At 39.9% G+C, this 23,387-nt stretch overlaps 1 protein-coding gene across 5 annotated transcripts in view; it reads left to right on the top strand.

Annotated features, from left to right (window-relative positions):
* Window positions 1-22,771, top strand: part of golga4 (golgin A4) — a 28,166-nt gene extending 5,395 nt beyond the window's left edge. For 4 of the 5 annotated variants that reach the window (XM_059359082.1, XM_059359081.1, XM_059359085.1 and 1 more), the window contains 22 exons: window positions 1,617-1,685; window positions 1,783-2,109; window positions 2,510-2,557; window positions 2,683-2,739; window positions 2,837-2,935; window positions 3,612-3,747; window positions 3,865-4,055; window positions 5,380-5,463; window positions 6,334-6,481; window positions 6,565-6,743; window positions 7,329-7,427; window positions 7,542-7,697; window positions 8,045-11,802; window positions 12,193-12,314; window positions 12,730-12,860; window positions 14,141-14,227; window positions 16,477-16,497; window positions 16,713-16,781; window positions 17,141-17,216; window positions 19,980-20,065; window positions 21,837-21,923; window positions 22,035-22,771. In XM_059359082.1, the coding sequence (XP_059215065.1) occupies window positions 1,617-1,685; window positions 1,783-2,109; window positions 2,510-2,557; window positions 2,683-2,739; window positions 2,837-2,935; window positions 3,612-3,747; window positions 3,865-4,055; window positions 5,380-5,463; window positions 6,334-6,481; window positions 6,565-6,743; window positions 7,329-7,427; window positions 7,542-7,697; window positions 8,045-11,802; window positions 12,193-12,314; window positions 12,730-12,860; window positions 14,141-14,227; window positions 16,477-16,497; window positions 16,713-16,781; window positions 17,141-17,216; window positions 19,980-20,065; window positions 21,837-21,923; window positions 22,035-22,049 (6,045 nt within the window). In that variant the 3' untranslated portion in view covers window positions 22,050-22,771. The remainder of the gene's footprint in view (window positions 1-1,616; window positions 1,686-1,782; window positions 2,110-2,509; window positions 2,558-2,682; window positions 2,740-2,836; window positions 2,936-3,611; window positions 3,748-3,864; window positions 4,056-5,379; window positions 5,464-6,333; window positions 6,482-6,564; window positions 6,744-7,328; window positions 7,428-7,541; window positions 7,698-8,044; window positions 11,803-12,192; window positions 12,315-12,729; window positions 12,861-14,140; window positions 14,228-16,476; window positions 16,498-16,712; window positions 16,782-17,140; window positions 17,217-19,979; window positions 20,066-21,836; window positions 21,924-22,034) is intronic. The other variant, XM_059359083.1, reaches the window with a different exon arrangement.
* Window positions 22,772-23,387: the final 616 nt, after the last annotated feature.

Here is a 23,387-nt window from a genome sequence, read left to right as displayed (position 1 = left end):
ATATTGTAAAAGTCTGAGCAGTCAGGACTTCTGTAAGGTTGTAATGGCACAACTATAGTATAGCTAAAAGGTGCTGCTACAGTGATGTTACAGTCATTCCCTGGCTGCAATGATGGTGCAGAGATACAGATGCAGAAGACCCAGAAACACTGACCAATCAGAGCAGACTGGGCTTTTCCGCGAGGGGGGGCTTAAAAGAGACAGGCGTTTGAGATGAGAGCTAATTGCTTTAATGTTTTTTTTTCAACATGATAACCCCAAATACAAGTCCAATACAATCCATCACAATGTCTTTGTCATGTTCATTTATGTTTTATTCAAATGTTATGTTCATAAAGATGTCCTTTCCAAATGTTAATGACTTAATTTAATGACCATAAAACCATCAAACTATCTCATTCATTCACTCGTTTTGTTGGATTTGCATTTTAATTTGATGGTACAAACTTGTTTTGCTATATTTGTCATTTGACGAGAGCTAAATTCAAGAAAGCCTTCTGTCGTGGAATTATGTTTGTGTTTGTACTTTATCAAGGTATTAGTTGTAATTACTATTGTGGGTGACAGGATTTTGGATTCAGAACCTTTTTTGAATTTAGTCAATAGTTTGTTGTCTGTGAGAATTGGGAAGTGGAGTGTCTGGATGTGCACAGTAGAGGCATTCAAGTGTTTGTTGGTGACGAGCGTCTACGTGGGATGACACACATGATAAAGTAGTGAAAGGAGTCAGTAAGTAATGTATTTTATGTAGTTTTTAAACTTGGTCCTGTTCATTCACATGTGAGACTTAAGTATGCAGTCAGTATCGGCTTGTTTTCTGAAAAACGTAATCAATATTACTTTTCTAGACAGTGTCACTTACAGTAAAATAAGTGCTTTTCTCTTATCATGTATCTCTGTTCACCCACACAAACACACATTCACACACTCGATAAATCAAACAGCTGCCCCTCTGCACGGCAGAATGAAAATACATTTAATCATGTGGTTTTAAACCTCACCATCCTCCATTAAAAAGAAATAACAAAGTACAATGACCATTGCTGCACTGTAAGCTAAAATACATCCTGGAAGTGACTTGTCTCATTAAGAACTTTCCACAAGAAACAGGACAGAAATGTTTTGCACAGTAATCCAGAGGAAGGAGTAGCTCGGAGCTGGACAAGGGAGGAGAAAATGTGCTTACTCTGATCCTGCTTCTAACAAGTCAAACTTAACCAACTAAGCTGCTAAATGTTCACCTACTTCAAATATGACTCTCTCGTGCTCTTATAATACAGCTGCACATGGCACCGCCAAGCATCTTTAATTCAAATACCAGCTCTCCTCGACTTTTAACTGTCTGTTTGTTCTGACCTCATGGCTGTTCTGTAGTCTAGTTTTAACCCTTTTTTGTTTACTGTACAGTAGAGATGCCTTCTTTTATGTATTTAACCCCTCTGTTTTTTCCAAGTTGCATGAGGGTACCCATTGCCCCTGCATTGCTCCAAGCAATACTAATATTGCTCCCTCCAGAGTAATCAGGGAGAGCCATGCTGGGTGTGGATGACTAACTGGCCCAGGACAAGTCCACTGCCACAGTTTCCCTTCCTCTCATAATGTCTTTTTATCTGCAGAGCATCCCTAAAGGACCAGCAAGATCTCCCAGAGGGAGCATCAATGGGGATGGAAGTGCTTCTCCTCTTGTACGTTTATTACCCTCCTCTCTAATCTTTGTCAATGTTGTAATACTGTTGCTCATTCTTTCTTTAAAATAATGCAATTTCTTGATCATTCCAACAGAGAGAGGAGACGCAGTCATTTGCCCAGAAACTGCAGTTAAGAGTTCCCTCAATGGAGTCGTTGATTCGTGGCGGCGCCAGTCGGGCGGAAAACCTGTTCCGCTCCCCCTCCAAAGAAAACCTGGTCCGAAGCTCATCGCGCGAGTCCCTGACACCTTTGGGAGAAAACGACTCCCCGGGCACGCCCACATACGACCCCCCCTCAGATATTGAAAGCGAGGCCGAGGAGCCACCAGGAACTGCCGAGTCTCTTTCCAAAGAGCAGCTGGTGCACCGACTGCTCAGAGTGGAGAGGAGTCTGGGGAAGTACAGAGGGAAGTACTCAGAGGTGAGAGTCACACAGATGCTGGCTCCTAGAAGATTCAAATGTTAAAGGGACAGTTCAGATTTATTTTAAGTGGGGTTGTATGACTTACCTATCCAAGGTCAGTGTATTCCCTACAGCAGACGGGGATCAGTACTCACCCTAATTTGGAGAATCAGGCAGAAATATCAACATGAAAGCTGAGCAATGTACTGCTGTGGACGAGGGCAGCAGCAACAACATATTTGACACTGACGATAGATAAATACTTTATACAACCCAACTTACTATCTCTTACTATCTCTTTAAGTTGTTTAAGTGTATAACTATAGTTACTTTGATTTATCCTCATTTATGATTTTCTATGTATTTTTTTCATTTTTGTTTCTTTCCCTTTATTTCCCTCCACTTCTTTACCATACAGCTGGTTACTGCGTATCGAACGGTACAACGAGATAAAGAAAAAACACAGGTATTTTTTTTTTAACTTCCATGTGCTAATGTTTTATTATTAATATGATATTTTTCCTAATCGGGCATGGATGACATGTCGACTCCTGAACTGATCGGATGTTATTTTTTGTTATTTCTCCTCAGGTCATCCTCAGTCAGAGTCAAGATAAAGCTCTCCGCAGGATAGGGGAGCTACGGGAGGTATGGCTATATGTTATAAATGTCTCTTGAGGTTAGTATCTGTGTTCCTTTTTGATGAAATATTTCTGTTTGACTGAACATATCGAATGATCTTTAGGAGCTTCAAATGGATCAGCAGGCCAAGAAACACCTACAAGACGAGTTTGATGCTGCGCTGGAAGAGAAGGATCAGATGATCACTGTACTTCAAACACAGGTGAGTGTTCATCCATCGGAGGGGGCAAGGATATGTTTTTTTTTTTTATAGCGATCAAATTCTGCAGCTTTCATGATTTACAAAGCAGCAAAGTATGACTAAAGTATATCTTATATCTACACTAACCATAGTCACAAAACTTTTTCGATACAATGTTTGATTCCCACTGAAACAACATATTATATGCTCATATACAGTACTTGAATAAATAGCTCAATTTTCAGAAAGATATAAATTAGAAAGAAACCGAAGAAGTTAATTGCTCTGAAAGATTTCCATATGCTAAATATGGCATAATTCTGAATAAAATCAGGTACATGGTTTAAGTTAACATTATTTTGTTGTTATATATTAACTCAAACATTGGAAATCGGGTCGGTGTCCTTTGTGCACTTGCATTATTTGCAAAGCAGTACAAATAAAACCACAAACGACAATGAAAAAGTTAGTACTCTTTTATATATATGTATGCATAGAGCATTTATTGTCTTTCTGCCATGCAAAATAGAAGTATCCTGGCTAGAGGTCTTGGACTTTTGGAGCCCACTGTATGTGTGCATATACTATATATACACTAAAAGTTAAAGAAAATGAAGCATGCATAGACTAATGCCAGATTTAGGTTCCAAGAAGACAGAGATTTATTGCTTTAACTGGTTTTGCCTTTTTCTTACAGGTCGCCCTTTTGAAGAAACGAGCCAAGGGGTTCTCTGAGGGTGACGTCCCTCAATCTGAAGACGCAGATACAGACTCAACCTCTTCAACACAAAGTCCTTTGAAGGAGCAAGGAGCAGAATCTGAAGTCACTGAGGGTGAGCAAACTCTCTGTGTAATTGTATTTTGGTTAGAAACAAAAGGAAACGATTAAGTTACTGTGTATGAGATGTTCAAAGGTATTTTTTAACCAGCGCATTTAATTTTCTGGGCAGGAGAGGGCAACAGTGATCCAACCAAGCTCATGGAGGCTCTGCAGAAGAGGGTTAAGAGGCAGGAAAACCTGCTGCAAAAGTGCAAAGAGGTGATGCGAACACACAAGGAGCGCAGCGCCCAGCTGAGCAGTGAGAATGAGACTTTGCAGGAGCAGCTGCAGGAGAGACTGCAGGAGCTGGAGAAAGTGAAGGTGCCTAACCTGTTTCACAGCAATCATACTGAAGTGTTGACCATGATCATACTTAAATATTAGGTTATTTTTCAGCCAAGTCGTTCTATAAATTTTACATATCAGCTCATCCTCATTGTCACTTTGTCAATATGTTATTTCAAGAGTTCAAAGTAGCCAAATCTTTCAAAGCAATTTTCTTGAGACAACCTGTCAGTAGAAATTGATTTAGTGGTGAACTGTAATTATGAAGCGGTTTGATTAAAATGAGGCTTGGCTGCAAATGACTGAACAAGGTTTTAGGGTAATTAATGTTGTGCTGCATAATGCCTGCCAGAGTCTTTACGGTCCCCTGAATGTGACTCAATTATCTCAGTGACACAGTGTATCTCTGTGGTTCTCAGAGTCTCAACATCCCAAATTCTCTGGCAGAGCTCCGGGGCGAGGGTTCATGTCATGTCAGTGTGACATGTCTGAACCGTTGCTTTCATTGATTCCAAAACATTTAGCTTCAGTGGTATGATCGGCTTGTTTAGCTTGTCCATAGCTGCTCTGATGTTTGGCAGAGCCTGATAACAAATGTTTGTTGTTACAAAGACACTGATAATAGCCAGCTCGTCTGTGATTCTATTTTGATTGACTCGCTTTCATTTTCCGCCATCATTTTTTGTGTTGAATCTGCAGTCTGTTTGGGAATAGGGCCTTTCCTGTGTCGGGAAAAGCAGAGGTTAACAGGCGTTTAGCCCTCTTAAGCAGCATGAAGGCATCCTGGAACTGCTGGGCTGTGCTGGGCTCATCCCGTCTCAGACAAATATCCCATAAAACAGACCATCTGTCTATGTTTCCAGACTCTCAGCTCAGGGATATTTGAATTTATTATTTACGGTCTGGCTGACAGAGTATTACATGCTTTTTCTGTGTATTTATAGTAAGATTGTACATTTAAAAAAAATGTGTTTTATGGATATTTGAACATCAAGATACTGTTAACCCAACGGGTAGACCGTAACATATTGTGGCATACATAGATAAAAAAAACAGAAATACAGACATGCCAGCATTTCCTGTTTAGTAACCAGTGCTTACACAGCGGTGCCACAGAGACACGGCTACTACATGCCGCTGCTGCTACACTGGGCTGTAATTTGGGTCGACTTGTTGGTTTAGCTGGGCTTGTGTACACCCCTTGGTTATTTGGCTTGTGGGTGAGGCATCCTGGGTGGTGCAGAAAACATTTTGAAGTTGTCCGACCAACTCACAAACAGAGTAGGAGTCAAAAAGTCTGAAAAAACCCAGTGTAAAGTGCGTGACAATGCAATTTTATCGAATGTTTTGTGTTTTATAGGAATTTCACACAGCAGAAAAGACCAAGTTGATCACTCAACTGCGTGATGCTAAGAACCTCATTGAACAGCTTGAGCAGGACAAGGTGAGTGAGGAGTTTTATTTAATGCTTTGGTCACATCCTGATGGACGGTTCTGCAGATTCAGACATGACATGTTTTTTTACTCTGCCACGGAGTGAAGAAGTCAGACACGTTAAAATCCCATATTGTTTCTCTTAAGCTTTGACCCCAGCTCAGCAGGATGGACAGCAGCTCATGAGATCTGTGTGAGGATTGCTCAGAGCAATAAAAGTCAAAAACAATTACAGACACTTGAGCTTGAGTGAGTGTATAAAATACAGAGGTAGTACTTATCAAATTAACACAAATTTAAGTGTCAATTTCAGACCATGGCATACATTTTGGCAAGAATGTTTTTCCATTTTTTCTCAATTTTTTTGAGACATTCAGACACTTTAGGACAATAATGTCCTTATTAAAACTCATTGCAGCATAAAATCGTGCATTTCATTATATCAGGCTTTAAATCTAGAGCCAGACAAATTTTGAGACATTTTCTCATGTTTGCTCTATGGGGCAGATACATGCTATTATCCTGGTTTCTGCTAAGGGTTATTGCTGCTGCTGTGCTGCATTATGGAGCACTGCAGTGTTTGATCAGTATCAATGTTGCATATTACTGACATACTCCAGACCGGTAGTGTGTGATGCACCTTAAATTTCAAATATATGTGTCTATGATTACGATTAAAGAGAAGATAAGATATTCACTTATTGATCCCCCATGGGGGAAATTCAGGAAAGATGCTTGTGATGCAACCCTATTTCAAAATATATGAGGATTTTAAAACTCCTGCAGTCTGAGCTCGGCTTAAGAGCATCAGAACAACTTTTCTAAAGTAAGACACAAGGGTTAAAAAGTTGATTTCCTTTAATGAGTCTCTGTCTTTCAGGGAATGGTTATTGCCGAGACAAAGCGCCAGATGCACGAGACGCTGGAAATGAAAGAAGAGGAGGTTGCACAGCTCCGCTCCAGGCTCCAGCAGGCTACCGTCCAGAAAGAAGAATTACAGGACCAGAAAGAGAAGGCTGAGAAATCAGGTGAGTGGAATCCACTTCTGTAAGTGTACATGTAAGTGTCTTGTTTTTCTGGATATGTTACTGATGTGTTGCTCTTCTCAAAGCATTTGAAGAACTTGAACGAGCACTGGGCGTAGCTCAGAGGGCGGAGGAGGCCAAGAAACAGCTGCAGGTTCAGCTGGAGGAGCAGGTGAAGGATGTTGAGAGGGCCGGTGAGGAAGAGAGGAAGAGTCTGCAGCAGGAGCTCACACGAGTCAAACAGGAGGTCGTCACCATCATGAAGGTCAGGAAGGGACTTCTGCTGCATACACATGCTTTGTTTTCATTTAGAAGAAGTCATTAATATTACTGGCAATATATGGAGGATCAAAGCTGTCAAATAAACAAATAAATAAGTGACCTAATGAATAAAATAATAAGCCAATAATTGTATCAAAAATAAATAATATATCAATGTAGAAACAATGTAGACATGAATTAATTTTTAAACATCTTTTTATTGAAATAAAGGATTCAGAATCAATCAAAAAAATAGCTTTAGATTGTTTCTGGTTTCTATTTAAAGCCTCCGGATCCCAGACTTACAGAATAACATAAATCTTTATAAGACCAGGATTTTAATTTTGGTGGAGTGAAATAAAGAAAAACTTTTACATTTTTGTAAAAGTTTTTGTATTTCTATTTTAATATTGGCTTCTATTAATTGAGTAATAGAATATGTCATGTTTAAAGAAAGCTAATCATAATAGTGAAGTCATAACATTGACCCACCAAGTGAAGTATCTCCATTGTGAAATGTCTATGAGAACAAAGAAATGAACTATGTAAGTCTGATTTTTTTTTTTATTATTATTGTTAACATTATTAGAAATCGTCGGAGGAAACGATGGCCAACATGGAAAAAGCCCACAGTGAAGCTTTGACTGCTAAAGAAGAAGAGATGAGTGCCAGAGTCAACAAAGCTGTGGTATGTACAAAAGCTTTTCATATGTTTCATTTTGCAAAATATTCAAGTAAATCAGATGGTAAACAACCATTACATTTTTTTGATGTGACCTGCTTGTGCTGTTTGTGTATTTAGGAGCAATGCAAAGAGGAGTTTTCCCAGTTAGCCAAGGAGAGGGAGCAGCAGTTCTCTCTGGCTCTGGAGGACGTGGAGTTACAGAAGACAGCTGTGAGGACTGAAGCTGATAACAAGGTCAAAGAGATACAGTCGGAGCTGGAAGCTGCAAGAACTGTGAGTCTGGTTTTTAAACAGCTAAAAATATAGTTACAGGTAGACAGTAGTGGAATCTAAGTCCTGCACATTATCATTATTATATAATTATTATTAATGTATTTATTATTATTATTATTATTATTATTATTATCATTATCATTATCATTATCATTATCATTATTATTATTATTTATTTATTTTTTACCACACACATACACCATCCCTCCTTGCTAATAAAGCTTAGATTTTTTGGTGATTACTGATTCAGTCCCACTGTTAATCTTAATTATATAGTTTATATAGTTCTGTAGTAGCTGTGGTGACTTTATTTATAAATCTAACAACCTACATGTGTGTGGTTTCAGAGAGTGTTGGAGCTGGAGAGCTCTCTGGAGAAGATCTCACAAGACGGATCAAGTCTGTCCCATGAACTTTCCAGTCAGTTGGACGAGCTGAAGGATAAACACAAAGAGCAAATCTCTGCATTAGAGGAAAAGCACCAAGAGCAGCTGGAAAAGCACAAGGGCACCGTAACCCAGCAGAATGATGCTACTCTTGAGGAGCTCAAGGAAAAACACAGAGTTGAAGTGGAGAGCCTTCTGAAAGATAAAGAGCTGCAGCTCCAAGCACATGTTGAAGACATGAACCAGAAAACCTTGGAGAAACTGGACGCAAAGCAGGCAGAGCTAGAGGCAGTTTCCTCTGAGCTTTCTGAGGCTTTGAAGAGCAAACAGGTCCTGGAGGAGAAGCTGGCGGCAGCGGAAGAAGCTCAACGAGAACACGAAAAGAGGTTCCAAGATCACTTAGAAAAGCACAATGTAGAGCTCGCAAATATTAAACAGGAGCACGAGCAGTCACTTGGAGGTGTAGAGAAAACTCTGAAACAGGAACTTAACGCGTTGAGGATTGTTCTGACGGAAAGGGAAAAGGAAATTAAAGAACACACCCTCAGAGAAAAAACACTACAAGAGGAGTCACATTCCACTGTGCAAGAATTAAATGTCAAGGTTAAGGAACTTGAGGAGCTGCAGCAGCGTTTGTCACAATCCCAGCTGGAAAGTGGAAGCCTAAAGGAAGCTAATTCACAGTTAAGTAAGATGTCGCAGGATCTTGATCAGTGTAAGAAGGATTTGACAGATTTGGAGCATCAGTTGGAAGTAGCAAAGAGTGACTGCCAACAAAAAGAGAAGTCGCTTCAAGAACTCGATCAACAATTACAGCAGACCAAAAAGGAACTCTCAGAGCAGGAGAAGAGAGAGAACACTAAGCAGGAAGAACTAACCCGCCTCAAGAAACAGCTGGATGATGAAAAAGCTGCGCATGAGAAGAAGATGAAAACCACTGTAACTGAGATGGAAGCTAAGCTGAAAGCCCAGGAGACAAAAATGGAAAAGATTAAAAATAAGGCCAAAGAAATGCATGAGAGTTATAAGAAAAAGCTTCAGCAGAATGAAGAAACGATGAAGAAGGAACTCGCAAAGAAGGAAAAAGAGCTTCAACAGACAGAGAAACAAGTTCAAGAGAAAATAGTAGAGATGGCCCAAAAGAGTTCCCAAGGCCTCAGCAGTGCGATGTCTGAGCTGCAGGCCAATCATAAAGAAGAAGTGGATAAGCTACGTGACGGCCACAAGCATGAGATTGAGGAGTTGGAGCGTCAATGGCAGGGGAAGCTCGGACAGCAGGAGGAAGAATTAACAGAGAAACACACACAGGCACTACAGGAGAAGGCTCAGGAGCTGGAGGACATTTCTCAGCAGCTCGGCAAAAGCAAAGAGGAGAGCGAGCAAGTGTCTTGTGAATTTAAGGATTTAAAGGAGGACCTGGCGATTCGAGAAACCACTGTGCAGAAGCTGCAAGAGGAGCTTAACGAAGCAGCGGTTAAGCTGGAGAGTTTGTCTCAGGGTGAAGCGTTGCTCAAAGAGCAAATGGAGTCAGTGGAGAGGAACCTTAACCAGGCTCTGAAGGAGAGAAACTCCCTCCAAGACGAACTCAACACGACAAAGGAAAAGAACAAAGAGAAGGTAAAGACCTTGTCGGAAAAGCTGAAGCAAGCAGAGAAGCAGCGTAAAGCGGTGGAATCTTCCAGATCTAAGGAAAGTGAGGACTTGCAGAGTAAATTTGAGGAAACTACCATTCAGTTACAAGCCAAGGAAGCAGAGTTCCAGCAGCATTTGATTATGATCCGAAACCAAATGGAGCATCACTGTAAGGAGGTTCAGGATAAAGTGGAGTCTGGATCTAATGAACTCTGTCAAAGAGTTGAATGTAGGTTGGAGGAGCTGAAAGACAGACTGCTGTGTAGTCAGAAAAAGGTAGCGAATCTGAAAAACGTTATCCTCACTAAAGTAGATAGAATTTGCACTTTAGAGGAGAATCTCCGCCAGAAGACGGAGGAGAGTAAGAATCTATGCATTTCATTAGAACAGATGACTGCTCAGGTAAACGCTCACACGGAGCACGTCAAAGCCTTAACACACGAGAAGGAGAGTCATTCTCAGTCCATCAACGAGAGAGCTCTGAAAATTGAGGAGCTCAGTGAAGCAAACAGTTCACTCAGCTCGCATATCACTAACCTGGAAAGCATCACCAGTGACTTGAAAAATCAGCTTGCAAGTAGCATACAAGAGAAGGAGGAAGCCATAAGTCAGCTGCACCAGCAGAATAAAGAGGCTGCTGCTCGGATGGAGGAGACCATTGAGAGATTAGAGCAGGAGAGAAAATCTGCTCTAGAGCAGGCGGATGCACTCAGGATGAGTTTATCCGAGCATGAGAAGAAGACGGAGACAAAGTTCAGCCAGAATGACAACACTATTATATCTCTGCAGGCCAGGCTGGATGAGCTGGAGCGAGAAATCTTTGAAAAGAACGAAGCCCTGCAAAGGCTGACAGCAAGTATCGACAATCAGTCCATCAGCAAGTCTGAGATGGATCAGGCGTTGAGCGAGAAGGAGCAGAAGGTCAGCGGACTCACCACAGAGCTGGAGAGCTGCATCAGTCGACTCGGAGACCTTCAGGAGCAGTTAGCCTTAAAGACAAAAGAGTGCGAACAACTCACAGCTGACCTCAAACAGCAGCACAGCGTCAGGGAGAATGAGAAGAAAGAGTTGGTGGAGCAGCTGCAGCGGAGCCAGATGCAGTGCAGTCAGAACGGTCACCTGGAGCAGGAGATGGTGGAGAAACTCCATTCCCTCGAGGAAGACAACCAAAAGTGCAAACACAAGCTTGAAAGTCAAAAGGAAGAATTTGAAAGGATGAAAGACGAGATCACCAAGAGCAAAGAAGAGAGCCTGAAGGCAGCTGAGGAGAAGTTATCTGCGGAGAGCGCCCGCAAAGTGTCAGAGCTGAAGAAGAAAGCCGAGCAGAAAATCGGTCAGATTAAGAAACAGCTAACCTCGCAGCTCGAGGAGAAAGAGCAGGCGATCAAGGCTCTTCAGACTAGCCTGGAGGAATTCAAGAGCAACGAAACGTCTGGAAAACAACACGCAGAAACGTTAGAGGAGAAAACAAAAACACTAGAGGAAGCTCTCGTCAAACTTAAAGAAGAGCAGGAGAAACGACTTGAACAGATTCTGAATGATGAGAGGCTTGAGAAAGAAAAGTCTTTAGAGGAATTAAAACGATTGTACGAAGAGAAACTTTCCTCGCTGCAGAGAGACGCAGCGCAAGAAGGGGAGCTCAAAGAAGCTGAATCGGCATTACATGAAATCGAGGCAAAGCTAAGAGAAGCAGAGGAGCAGAATGGAAACCTTCTCACAGAAATAAATCGTCTGAAAGAAGAAATATGTAAGAAGGATGCCCAGATTGATGAACAGCAGGCAGCTGCCAAACAGGTCCAAAATCCATCAGAACTTGAGGCTGAGGTGAAGGTGGAATGTAGCCGCATGCAGCAAACCGGGAGCGTGATGCAAACCGAGATGGAAAACCACTCTCCGATGCAAGATATGGACGGCGATTCTCTGGAGTCTCTCAGAAACAGTCTGAGTCAGGTGAAGAACGAGAAAGAGAAAATCCACAAGGACTTCACCAGGCTCCAGAAAGACATCCGAGTACTGAGGAAGGAGCACGAACAGGAGCTGGAATACACGAAGAAGGAAATTTTAGAGGAGAATGAGAAAAAGCTGAAGTAAGTTTATCATGTCAAGTTGATAAATATCATTTATAATGAAAAGTCCAGATCTCCACCAGGCATTGCAAATGTCCTGTGTGCATAACTCTGATCCATCAAACTCATTTCAAATTTAGAAATTGAAGTTGTTTGCTTGTCGTCTTGTAGACAGACCTGGCAAAGCATGAATTCAGACTTCAGTTGTAGTTTGTTGTAGAATGAGAGATTAGCTGTGGATAGAGAGATGCATGCACTCGCAACCAAACACACCATATGCCTGGCAGAGATAACTAACTCTATTTTGCAGTCAAGAGATTGCAATGAATTCCTTGTTTGTAAATATTTAAATAAGTGTTTGTGGTGTCTGCACTGATTTATAACATGACCTTTTGCTCGCTGTTCTTCTAGACTAGAGTTGGAAGATATGGAGATGAAGCACAACTCTGCTATCAAGCAGTTAATGAGGGAGATCAACACACAGATGGCTTTGAGGGAGAGGGAGCTTGATTCAGCAGTGAAGGAGACCATTGGTGAGGCTGGAGAATCCGACAAGATTTACAGCTTTGTTGTAAAGAATGGGAAATAAGTGATTGATTCTCTTTTGTTGTGGAAAAATCATTTCAGCCTGCTTGTGTTTCTTCAGGCAATGACAACTGTTTTAAAATGGAAAATCAAAGCAGATATAATTGACATTCATGTACAACAGCAGTGGGGAATAGCTACATGGAAACATGATGCATTTATTTAATCTCCACACCGGGTGGAACAAAATTAAGGGATCATTGCATTTGGAAACAGTGTGTCTGAATTGCCATGTTTCCTTGTTTCCTCCATGGTTAAAATTATATTTGATTCCAGATGGGATGTGACTGAGTGGTTTTGAATATGTATTTGGTTATTTTTTTTATGTGCTAACTCTGGCTTCTTACCCTTTCCTCGACACAGCGAAGGCCCAGGCTGTGGAGGCCGAGCTCATCAGCAGCCATCGAGACGAAGCCAGTCAGCTGAGGAAGATGATCGCCCAGAAAGAGGATGATTTGCACAGAACAGTTAAGAAATATGAAGAGGTTATACAGGTACTTTAAAAAGATTACGCTGAAGAGCATTTTTAAAACTTTTAATCAAGACCCTGTTTTATACAGTAGGTTAATCATGGAAAGGAAATTAACCCCACCCAGCATTTGGAAGCGATCACTGCACTAGTTGGCAGCTGCCTCCCTGCAGTTTAAAAGCGGTGGTTCCCAGCTTTTTTTTTTGCCCCACAGCCCAGTCAGATGAACTCAAGTACCCCTTCAGTGGACTCAAACCATCATGTTCCAATGTGTTTAGTACAATTCTGCTGATTTAACTTTAAATATTTCAGTCATTTATCCACTACTTCAAGCTTTAGTGCTAGGGAAAAGAAAGGAAAATCTTTGGCATCGCCGACATTTATACACAATTTATCCATAAAATGTGGTCTGATCACTATCAAAGACACTTAAATAGACAAATTCACTCTGTGTAACCAAATACTTTAGAATAACTGTTTTCCAACTTGGCATATTTATTAAATACTTTCAAATAGGGGAAAGCACGTGAAACCTTACACAAGTGACCTATAAAAACAAAAAAATATGACTGAATATGTCAGATTTTCCCATTGAAATTGTAATTTGTATGCTCATCGATATAGACATATCTTCCATCTTGATATAGGTCATTTCATATTTCAATAGTCTATTCGAAATAATCACATGGGAAAGCCTATTTTTGTATACTTACTAATTCGAAGTGCAAGGATCAGAACATAAAGCATCGTCTGAATGACAGAGTACTTCTGATGTAGCAAGATGGTGAAAAGATAAAAGAGTTAATGACCTGTCTGAATGTCTTAAAGTCATTGAGGTCACCATTTATGTATCAGCAATAAGGAAAAAATGAGGGTGATAATGGTGCTCATATATGGCTGCACCGAGGAAAGCACAGTTCTCCCTTAATATGAATTGATGACATGGTGTTATAGCGGAGTTAATATGTGGATATATATTTTTAATGAAAACATAAATTCTACTACTTCTTAATCTGTCTACATATCCTCTGGCACCCCTCTCCTGGGTGAACGCCTGGTCTAAAAAAAGCCTGACTTACTCATCAATGAACGCCTGCTGAATGATATATATATTTGGAAACCAGTCAAGTGATTACTTAGGAGCAGCCAGCATCTGGTACAAAATTGTCTCCAAGCATAATTAAGGGTGGGAGGTCTGAAATAAATAAAGCAGCGACTTGACTGAGTGATTCAACCGACATACTTGAATTGTGATGCTGAGATGAAACATAGGAAATGACTCAGCCTTTGTTCTTTTTTTTCCAGAGTCGAGAGGAGGAGATGGGCGACCGAGTGTGGCAGGTTCAGAAAGAACTGGAGGAGTTGCAAGCAAAGAGCCTTGACACTACGGAGGTAAAAACTTTTCTGACCTACTGCACATATTCAGCACATCAGACATCTGTGATCGGGAATTGGGAACATTTTTCTATTTACACAGGTGTAGAAAGTTATATCTGCAGCCATTAAAGTCCATTATATGTGAGACTGGAGATTTAGATTAAATGTATATAGTGATTCTGTTGAAATCATCAGCCGTTGTGGAGTCATGTCACAAAGGCAGTTTAAAACCATTTTCTGCGAAAAGGCTAAAGCTTTACTGAATGACAATTTAATCCAGACAAATGCATTTTTGTGTTCGTACCACAGAGCGCTCTCAGATACTTTATTTTTTTGAAAGTTCACATCCAGGTTAACAGACTTGGCAGATATCAGTTATCTTTTCTTTTGTCTTGCTTCGTAATTGAAGGATTCCGGCTAAGAGCTCAGGGACAATTTGCTCGCATACTTTGCTCTGATCAGCCTCCTGCTCCAGTCGTGTGGCTGCTCTCCAAAGCGCGCCGGATGCTGTGAAGCTCGTTTGAATCACTCAGGAATGTTCCCCTTGGAAAACAAAGATTGTGAGGCAGCAGCCAGCCTCAATCCCTGTTCTCAATTATCATCATGCGAGGTGATTCTGGCCCTTAGATTTATACTACAGCAAAACTCACAGCGGGCAAGATGTTCGAACTGGAAAGTGGCCAGATAGGACGAAAGTACTCCAGGGAGACGTTTTACCAGGTGTTGGGGTGCCATGGGACCCCTGCGCTGATTCTTCTACCTTTACACTGTGTCCAGATGCACACAAACACAAAGAATTACACTGCTCTCTCTGCTGCATGTTTCCCTGGTGAGGTAATAATTTTATGGGTGGATTGTATGGGTTCATGCTCAGGGAGGCCCTTACTACGGGCCTCACAAACCATTCTTCATCTAGACAGTAGGTCAATGTGTCTCGGTCTCTCTATAGACACTCTTTCAGAACTATAAGTCCAGTTTAGATCTCTCACTTTCTATTTAGAGTCTAAACTGGCCATAAACAGTCATTTACTTGTATTGTATAATTAAGGTGTTATTCAGTATTTTTAATGTAAAAACATATCATTTATAGGGCCAGTGTGTCGGATTTAGCAGGATTTATTTGAAGAAATTGAACATAATATATTTTCATGAGTGTATAATCACACAAAACTTAGAATCTTTGTGTTTTCATTAGCTTTCAATGGTGCCGGATTCATTTTAGAAGCAGGGGGCCAAAAAGTTTGTGTGTGTGCTTGCATTTTACAACACAAGAGAGCTTTACATGTAATTTCTTCTCTGCTCCGATTGCCAAAGGCTGTCTGCTCTGAGTGCATCCACCATCATTCTGTCTCTGTCGCTCAACCACACACTCGCTACGCACATATTGTGCTACTCTTATACCAAATAAACATGTGGATTGCATTTAAACCCGGCTTCAGCAATCTTCACATGGCAGCACTGCAAGCATCAAAACTGGCACATGATATTTGAGTTGTTTTCTTTATTTACTTTTGTCTACAATGCGGGATAGGGGCGTAAAGTGGACCCCTGTCCTATCTTCATAGAGAACAGTTCTTCTTCTTCTGAAGAGTCCGCCATGTTGCACTGTCATGTTTCCACAGGCGCAAAGAATGGACAAACCAAACACCGGCTCTAGAGAGGGCCTTTTGCTTTTTCATTCTTTCTTTCAACATGTCACCATTTGATGCACCAGATTGTAGCTTCAAGCTGATTTGCATCTGCAATTCTATGGCGGTGACGTTATCTGTAGGCCTCCGTATTTTAAAGACAAGTTTGGAAAGGGAAGTGTGAGGGAAGGGCTGGTCATTTCTTCCACCCCTGAAACCCGGTCACAAAAATGTATGGTTTCATTTAGAAAAAAAAAAGCCAAATAACTTCAGAAAAGCTTCAGCTTTTTAAGAAAAGCTTTTTAAGAAAACATTACTCAAACTTGAATAAATTGCCTATTTGTTCTGAACTATTTTCATCTGTGGATTATTACAGATTTGTTCTTGTATGGCACAAATAAAATGTATTAGACATATACACAAGCAATACTTGTTGGAAGAACCAATTTGTTGTTGGCTTTTGTAGATAATAAGAAAAATACAGGATATCAGCAGTCTTAAAACAGGACAATTTATTTCATTATTATTATTATTATTATGCCAGAACTGATTGTATACATTGGTACTTTAATTGTTACTAGTTACTATTTTATTCTAACATACACTATCTTCCCTTTTATCTTTCTTTTGGCACAGATGACCCCAGAAGAACTTCAGGTGTGTTTGCTGGCTCCAGTATCACTGGTTTTACTGTTTATAGGATCCATATAATTCCAGCTTAATTACAACATATAACCACATATAAAACAACTGTTTGATCAAGAAAACATGCATCATTGACAGACACGCACTGTTTGTGTATTGCATTACTTTTCCCACCTTAATCCCTCCAGCTCTCACCGACATTAATATTCTGTCCTTCTCTACCTCAGGCTCAGCTTGCCGAGAAGACAACTTTGCTGAGCGAGGCTCGGCTGAAGGAGCAGGGCTTTGTTGAGAGAGTGAGTGTCGGGCTCCGTGCATGCTCTTTTTCGCGGGGACAAGTGAACAGCAAATCCCATGCAGTGTATTCCCAGGATTCTGTGGCCCCCAGCAAGAGGAGCTCCTTGCTCTCCTGCTGCATCAACTTAATTACAAAGCACATCTGTTTACATTTGGTTTAACCCTATAAACAATCACAGCAACGCCTCCCACAGTTTTTCTCACACACACACACATCGTCATTCTCACAAACATCCCTCGAGGATGCTGTGCTTACGTCCCATGCAACAATTAGGCTAATGCATAGAATTAACCCACTGGGGTCAAATAACTTTTTCAAATTTTTAATCTGTGCATGTGTGTGTTTTCTTCACGGTAGATTCACTCGCTTGAGGACAAGATTAAATGTTTCCACCGAGCCACTGTTGTAACTCATCTTGGGAGCACGTACAAAGGTAATGTTAACACCATGAATCACTTAGTTCTGCTTCTTGAGCAAGTTTCCTTTTAGATCAGCACAACAAAGATGCTATCCAGAATCCTTAAACACAGTATAATATCATGGGAAAAATCCATGTAACAAACATTACATACATCTGCAGTATAATGGTGTCTTCGCACCAGATGTGCAGCATTTTTCGCCTTATGTTACTCATGCATCATAAATAGGCTACTTTGCCTTGCCATAAGCCCTCAGCACTTTACTTTAAGGGTCCTTATTTTGAGTTTGAATACACCGTTGCATATCAAATATATAGCATTCTACTAAGTTAAACCTGAGTGCTTTATTTTTTAATTGTTGTTAGCTTCTCTTACTTGCAACAGCTTGCTCACCCTCTTTCCCACATTGGCTGTTGGATACAAAATATGAAAAAATAATACACAAATATACAAATATAATCTCCCCACATCATGGAAGTTAAAAAAAACTTAATTTAATGCATGATATTGGTAAAGTCAATGAGTTATCATGTTAAATATTGTGTTCTCAGTATTGACCAAAATAATTGTGATTGTGACTCATAATCCAGCAGCCTTAGTACCTGTTTTGGAAGTCTCAGGTCATCCGGAGATAACTACAGTTTGGTGAATTTCACCTCCTTTTCTAGAAACTGTCTGGATGGCTGCCACCACGATAGTAGATGAACCCAAAATAAACTGGATAAAACCAAATAATAAAATAAAGCATTTTCCGTGATTTAATATCAATGTACAGATCAGAAGTATGCTCAAATAACTAAATCATGATTCTTATTTTCAAGTCTGAATTCATGCTTTTCCAGGACTATCCACAAGACGACAAGCAAACAACTTTTAGAAATGTTTTCTGATTAATCATACCAGCAGGACATTCACAACACTGACAGGCTTTTGCAACACATTATCACACAAACTTTGTCACATGAGCTGAAAAATGTGGCATGGTCTTTTCATTGACTGAAATGATTTTGTATGTAAGTGTACTGCACAAAAAAAAATGGATTTGTCTTTGGTGTGAAATCAACTTGAGATACGTTACCTAACTTTTTTGTTGTAACGGGGCTTGGAAACACGAATGATTATAGATTGCGTGAACATATGGGTTTTCTAGTTATTGTCCACATAGTGTAGCTGCTCTGTAGGCTTTAGGAGTTGGTGTTTTGACAGACTACCAGAAGTCTGCCTAACCTGCCAGCCCCCACATCGCCTCATGGATCAGAGATGGGACAAGAGATGCCGCTTCTGAGAGTATGTGTGGGTGTGTGGTCTGGTTTGCTTTTGAGAACATTTTAGCCAACTAAGCGTGAATTTAGGCTTCCCGGTTTAGATAAGGGCTGCGGTTATAATTAGGGTTTGGTTAAGGTTAGAGTTAAGGGTTAGGGTTAGACATATAAGCATTGTGGTTAGGTCAGGGTAAACCTCTGGGCGCTGACTGTAAGTCAATGTAATATCCCCAAGTATATCATAAACTGAACATGAAGTGTGTGTGTGAGAGAGATGGGGGAGATTGAGTGAATTCGACCCTCCTCTCAGAGCTTCCCTGCTGGTGTAATAAAGAGAATCTGCTGTCAGAAGGGGGGCGGTGAAGAAGCCATCGTTGGATTTAATGGCTTTTGCAGATTTTGGTTTTAACGTTTCCCACACAGGACCCTGCAGCACACAGACTTCTCAAATCCTCCGCTTCCAATACACATACTATACCTCAACTAATACCCACTCTGTCCTATATTTCCTCCGGATCACAGTAGTTATTAGTGAAAGTGTCTTCCACTCATTATGGATCTGTTGAGCCTGCTTACAGAGCTGTGGCTCCGGGTAGAATCAGAGGGCTGATGTTTATACATGTCTCTATGTGGGATGGGATGGTAGACGACCCCGGGGCAGCGTGAGGTCAGGAGCACAAAGGCTATAGGATTTACTGGTGACCCATTACCTCACACAGGAGATCAAAGAGTTGTTTGCACTTCTCTATCACCTTTTCCTGTTTCCAGGAACATTCAGCATCATCTGAATGATTATTCCAGATAAGCAGAGACCAAGTGGGTGTTGTTCCATATTAAAACCCTGATGGGGATATTTCTAAGTGTTGCCAGCCCTATCCATGCTGTAACACAGTTTGCCATTCATAGTTTTTAGAGGGATAATGGCGTTGTAGCTTTGGGGTTAAAACATTGATTCTCTTCAACTCTTGTGGTATTAATGTGCTCATGCTGAGCCTCTGCTTACACTTGGTGCTTAATTTAAAGCTATACCTGTGCATAAAGTGGCTCTGTGTATGGTAGCTAACACAAACATGATGATCTTCGTTGTAGAAAACTGTTCAGCTGGAGTATTTGACAGTGAGGAGCATTGTCGTACAGTATTTGTAATGTTTCTAGAAGTTTTTCCTGGTTTAGATCTCATAGCAATGTTTTATTTTATTTATGTACTCATTTTAACTGTTTTGGTCATGAAGTCTTTTGAGTTACATTATCTCTTTTACCAGAGAGACCTGGCTGAAATGAGTATTTAACACATAGTCCCTTTAAAAAAAAAAAAAAAGCATTCACATATTTTAAAGTAAAAGGACCTGAGGGGTGTCAAAGAAAAAGAAGCTCTCCTATCTAAAACAATGACATTCTTCATGAAATATTATTTGAATATAACAGTTGGTTATTAGAGTCTTACTATGAGTATGCATTATTGTGTGGCTGCCCAGGTTTCAGATGATTAAATGGCTGTTTTTCCTGTTTCCACAGATCCTGCATACAACAGCAGTGAGCCTGCTGAGATGGAGTACCTGAGGAAGGTGTTGTTTGAATACATGATGGGACGGGAAACAAAAGTATGCTTCTTATTTTCTTACAGTATTATACTTTTTTAAAAATTATTATGTGCTTAAATTTTCTATTTTCTCAATTCCTAATATTTCCGGAGGTTTGTTGATTGTGAAAATGCAGCAAGAACAACAATGACAGTGAGTCCACGGGCCCTATTTATTTACTCAAGTGCAACAATAAACACAAAGCTGTAGGCAGCAGACAGTGTGGGCGTCTTCAACAGCTCATTAGATGTAGAGATGCGTCTCACAGGGTTGTGAGGGTTACTTTATAATGCATACTGATACATTTAATAATTATCCATAAAAAACTTAGCCAAGTATCATAGCATTTAAGTAGCATAACTTGATGGTGATGGTGTAAAATGATGCATTAATTTGTACCATGGTGACAGAATTAAATAAGAAATAAATGATTTTATAAAAGGAAAGGAGACAATTTAAAACAACTGCACTGGAATAATAACGAAAAATATGGAAATATCAGCGACTCAGGCCATCCCATTTTCTTAACGGGGTTCCCATTGACCTCCATCGACCACACAAAACCTGAGACCATTAAGGACGGCATATAAAAGTCACGTCTTGTCTTGTCTTCCTGGGTAAAATTAACAGTGATTCCCTAATTAACAGTGCTGTTGACATGGTCCTAAAGTCAGCGGGATTTTCCCAGCTCCTCAGCAAGCAGTTAGTCTTTATGGCAACTGTGCAGACCTCCCCAGTGTGGAGGATGTCCCCCAGGCTGCCTGCTAGCACGTACAGCTTGCATGACGCAGATTTGCCATTTAAAGACATGCTGGCCTTGTTTAGTGTTAGTTGAGCGGTTGGGTTTCCTACACAGCAGCCCTGTTTCTGATTAGCTTCTGTGTTTATGGGGAAATGCATGCACCCTGGCAGATAGGCCTGGAGTTGATTTTTTTTTGTTTTTTGTCATGTTAGGCTTTAATTGTCAAAGAACAAGCTTGATTTGTTTGGATTGTTTGTGTTAAAGGCAGGGGGTTAGTGTTTCTGGTGTTTGGGAAAGGAATATTAAAAATTTGCATTATTTTGCTTGTCATATTTTACTCACTGTGGCCTCGTTCTCTACTGCAGTAAATAAGTCCTGCACCTCTATGGAAACAGTAGGGAGAACTCCAAACTCTTTGAACAGAATAACATAGTTATAATGTTATAAATCAATAAAAAGAGGGAAAAAATGTAATCTATATATACAACATTTTCCAAGTGCCTGTAAGTGTTACCAATATTGAAACAAAAAAATGGGGGCCTCACATGACATACATATTTAACTCTTTACATATTTACAACCTCTCTTGACCTCTCCTCTCTGCTCTTTGTAAACAATTTACTTAATTTTTTTGCCATGTGACTGTATCAGCGTGGTCATTCATGGCTTTCCAATTTACCAAGGAGCACAGAATTTTTTTTATTTTTTTTATTTTATAGGATCTGGTCGCTGCAAATGGTTTATTTTTGGACTTGTAGAACAAGTTGGATTGATGAAATATCAAAATGTTTATTCTTAGATCAGGTTAATTTTCCTGGTGGAAGTGCTCATTACACATTATCTGCTCTTGAATTGTCAGAAAGTAGAAAATCTGAAGATAATTTCTGTTTTTTTACTGTTTACTACTAACCATGATAAATGCTGTGATATAAGAGATTAAAAAAAAGAAAAGAAAACATGCCTTTCGTACTGCAGGCTGGTTTGGGGGTTCAGAGGGTTAAATACTGAATATCATGCTTATTTATTACATTTTTTCCTCCAAATCCACAGACGATGGCCAAAGTGATTACCTCCATACTCAAGTTTCCTCCAGACCAAGCGCAAAAGGTTTTGGACAAAGAAGACTCAAAAGCAGTTGTAAGCTCTTCTTTTTACCTGCTGAGCTCATTCATTAAAGTAACAAACACATGACATACAATTCTTCATAGATGATTGCACTACTAATTTAATTAACTTGTCCCTCCACAGCCTTGGTTACGATGAGTGTGTGAATAATTCAAGTATTTACGGATGAAAATCTGCTGCTGCTGCTGCTGCTGAAGGGGAAGACTGCCATGGATTTGTTCAAGCCCTTCTCTCTGCATTTATTGTCTTTTTCTGTGTATGTGTGTGTGTGTGTGTGTGTGTGCGTGCGTGCGTGTGTGTGTTTGAGCACACATTGGGACATAAGTGTGCTGTGTGTGCGTGTGTGTGTGTGGTGCAGTATGCGTGGATATATCTAAAGGTATGAGGGAATTAGAGAATATGCCAGAAACACAAATCTTCCACAAATCTAGTTTTATTCTGAAATTAAGTTTGTTAATTTATATGTTTTAGATGAAGTGAAATTGTTTCCTTTTTCATTTTAGAATGTGATGTTTATACAGATTGGCTTGTGCAATAAATTATATCATTATCACGTATTGATGCTGACAGGTCAGTTGATTTATAGGTTTCTGTGTTGTGCTGTCGTCTGAATCACTTCCTGTGTAAAACTGTAAACGACCCTTTAACTGTGCACTCGCACCACATTAAGATATACTGGCCTCTGGACCTTGTTTGTTTAACACAGCTTTTCTATGCTTTATATTTTGTCACTACACTGACTTAGAGACACAAAATCACAAAAACTGTAAATTGTACTATGATAATTAAGACTGTATTATAGGGCACTATATGACTTGCTATACATTTTCAGACTAACAAATTAAATCTTATTTACAGAACACCTTTTGTCACTCATTTATCCTTATTATCATGCAGTATCTTGGTTGTTAAACCCAATAACTTATCTCATTACCTGGTGTAACACTGTTTAGCCTATCAAACAGGATACGTATGATAACATCCTGTTGAAACTGACAAATGTGGAATGCAGACATCACAACAAATCTGTTTTAAAGATCCTGTATAGTGGGTCACATTAAGGGTAACCTTTGTTTGACCTTTATGTCTTTCCTTCACAACAAAAAGGAAACACATGCATCAGACCATAGAAAGCCTCATTTAACGTGAATCGAAATAAACTTTGTCGAACATTACATTTCTACATTTAGCTAGCCTGTTGTCTAAATGCATCAAACTGCTGACATACAGGTCAGATTTTCACTTTAAATGTAAGATTTTGCAGATTAGATGGTGTGTTTAGTCTAACATAATGCTATGATATTATGTACATGCAATTTCACAGTATTAGACTGCAATATAGTGGTTCTCACAAGATGTTGCAACATATAATTGAGCCAGATGATTAAGAAAAGCATAAAAAACATGTTTCCACTTCACAATATTAAGAGAAATCTTTATAACTTATTTTGTCAGAATTCTGAAACATTTTTAATG

This window comes from Centropristis striata, chromosome 20 (genome assembly GCF_030273125.1).
Source record: "Centropristis striata isolate RG_2023a ecotype Rhode Island chromosome 20, C.striata_1.0, whole genome shotgun sequence".
Taxonomy (NCBI): Eukaryota; Metazoa; Chordata; class Actinopteri; order Perciformes; family Serranidae; genus Centropristis; species Centropristis striata.
The sequence above is the reverse complement of the archived record's forward strand: the minus strand, read 5'-3'. Positions and strand labels throughout refer to the sequence as shown.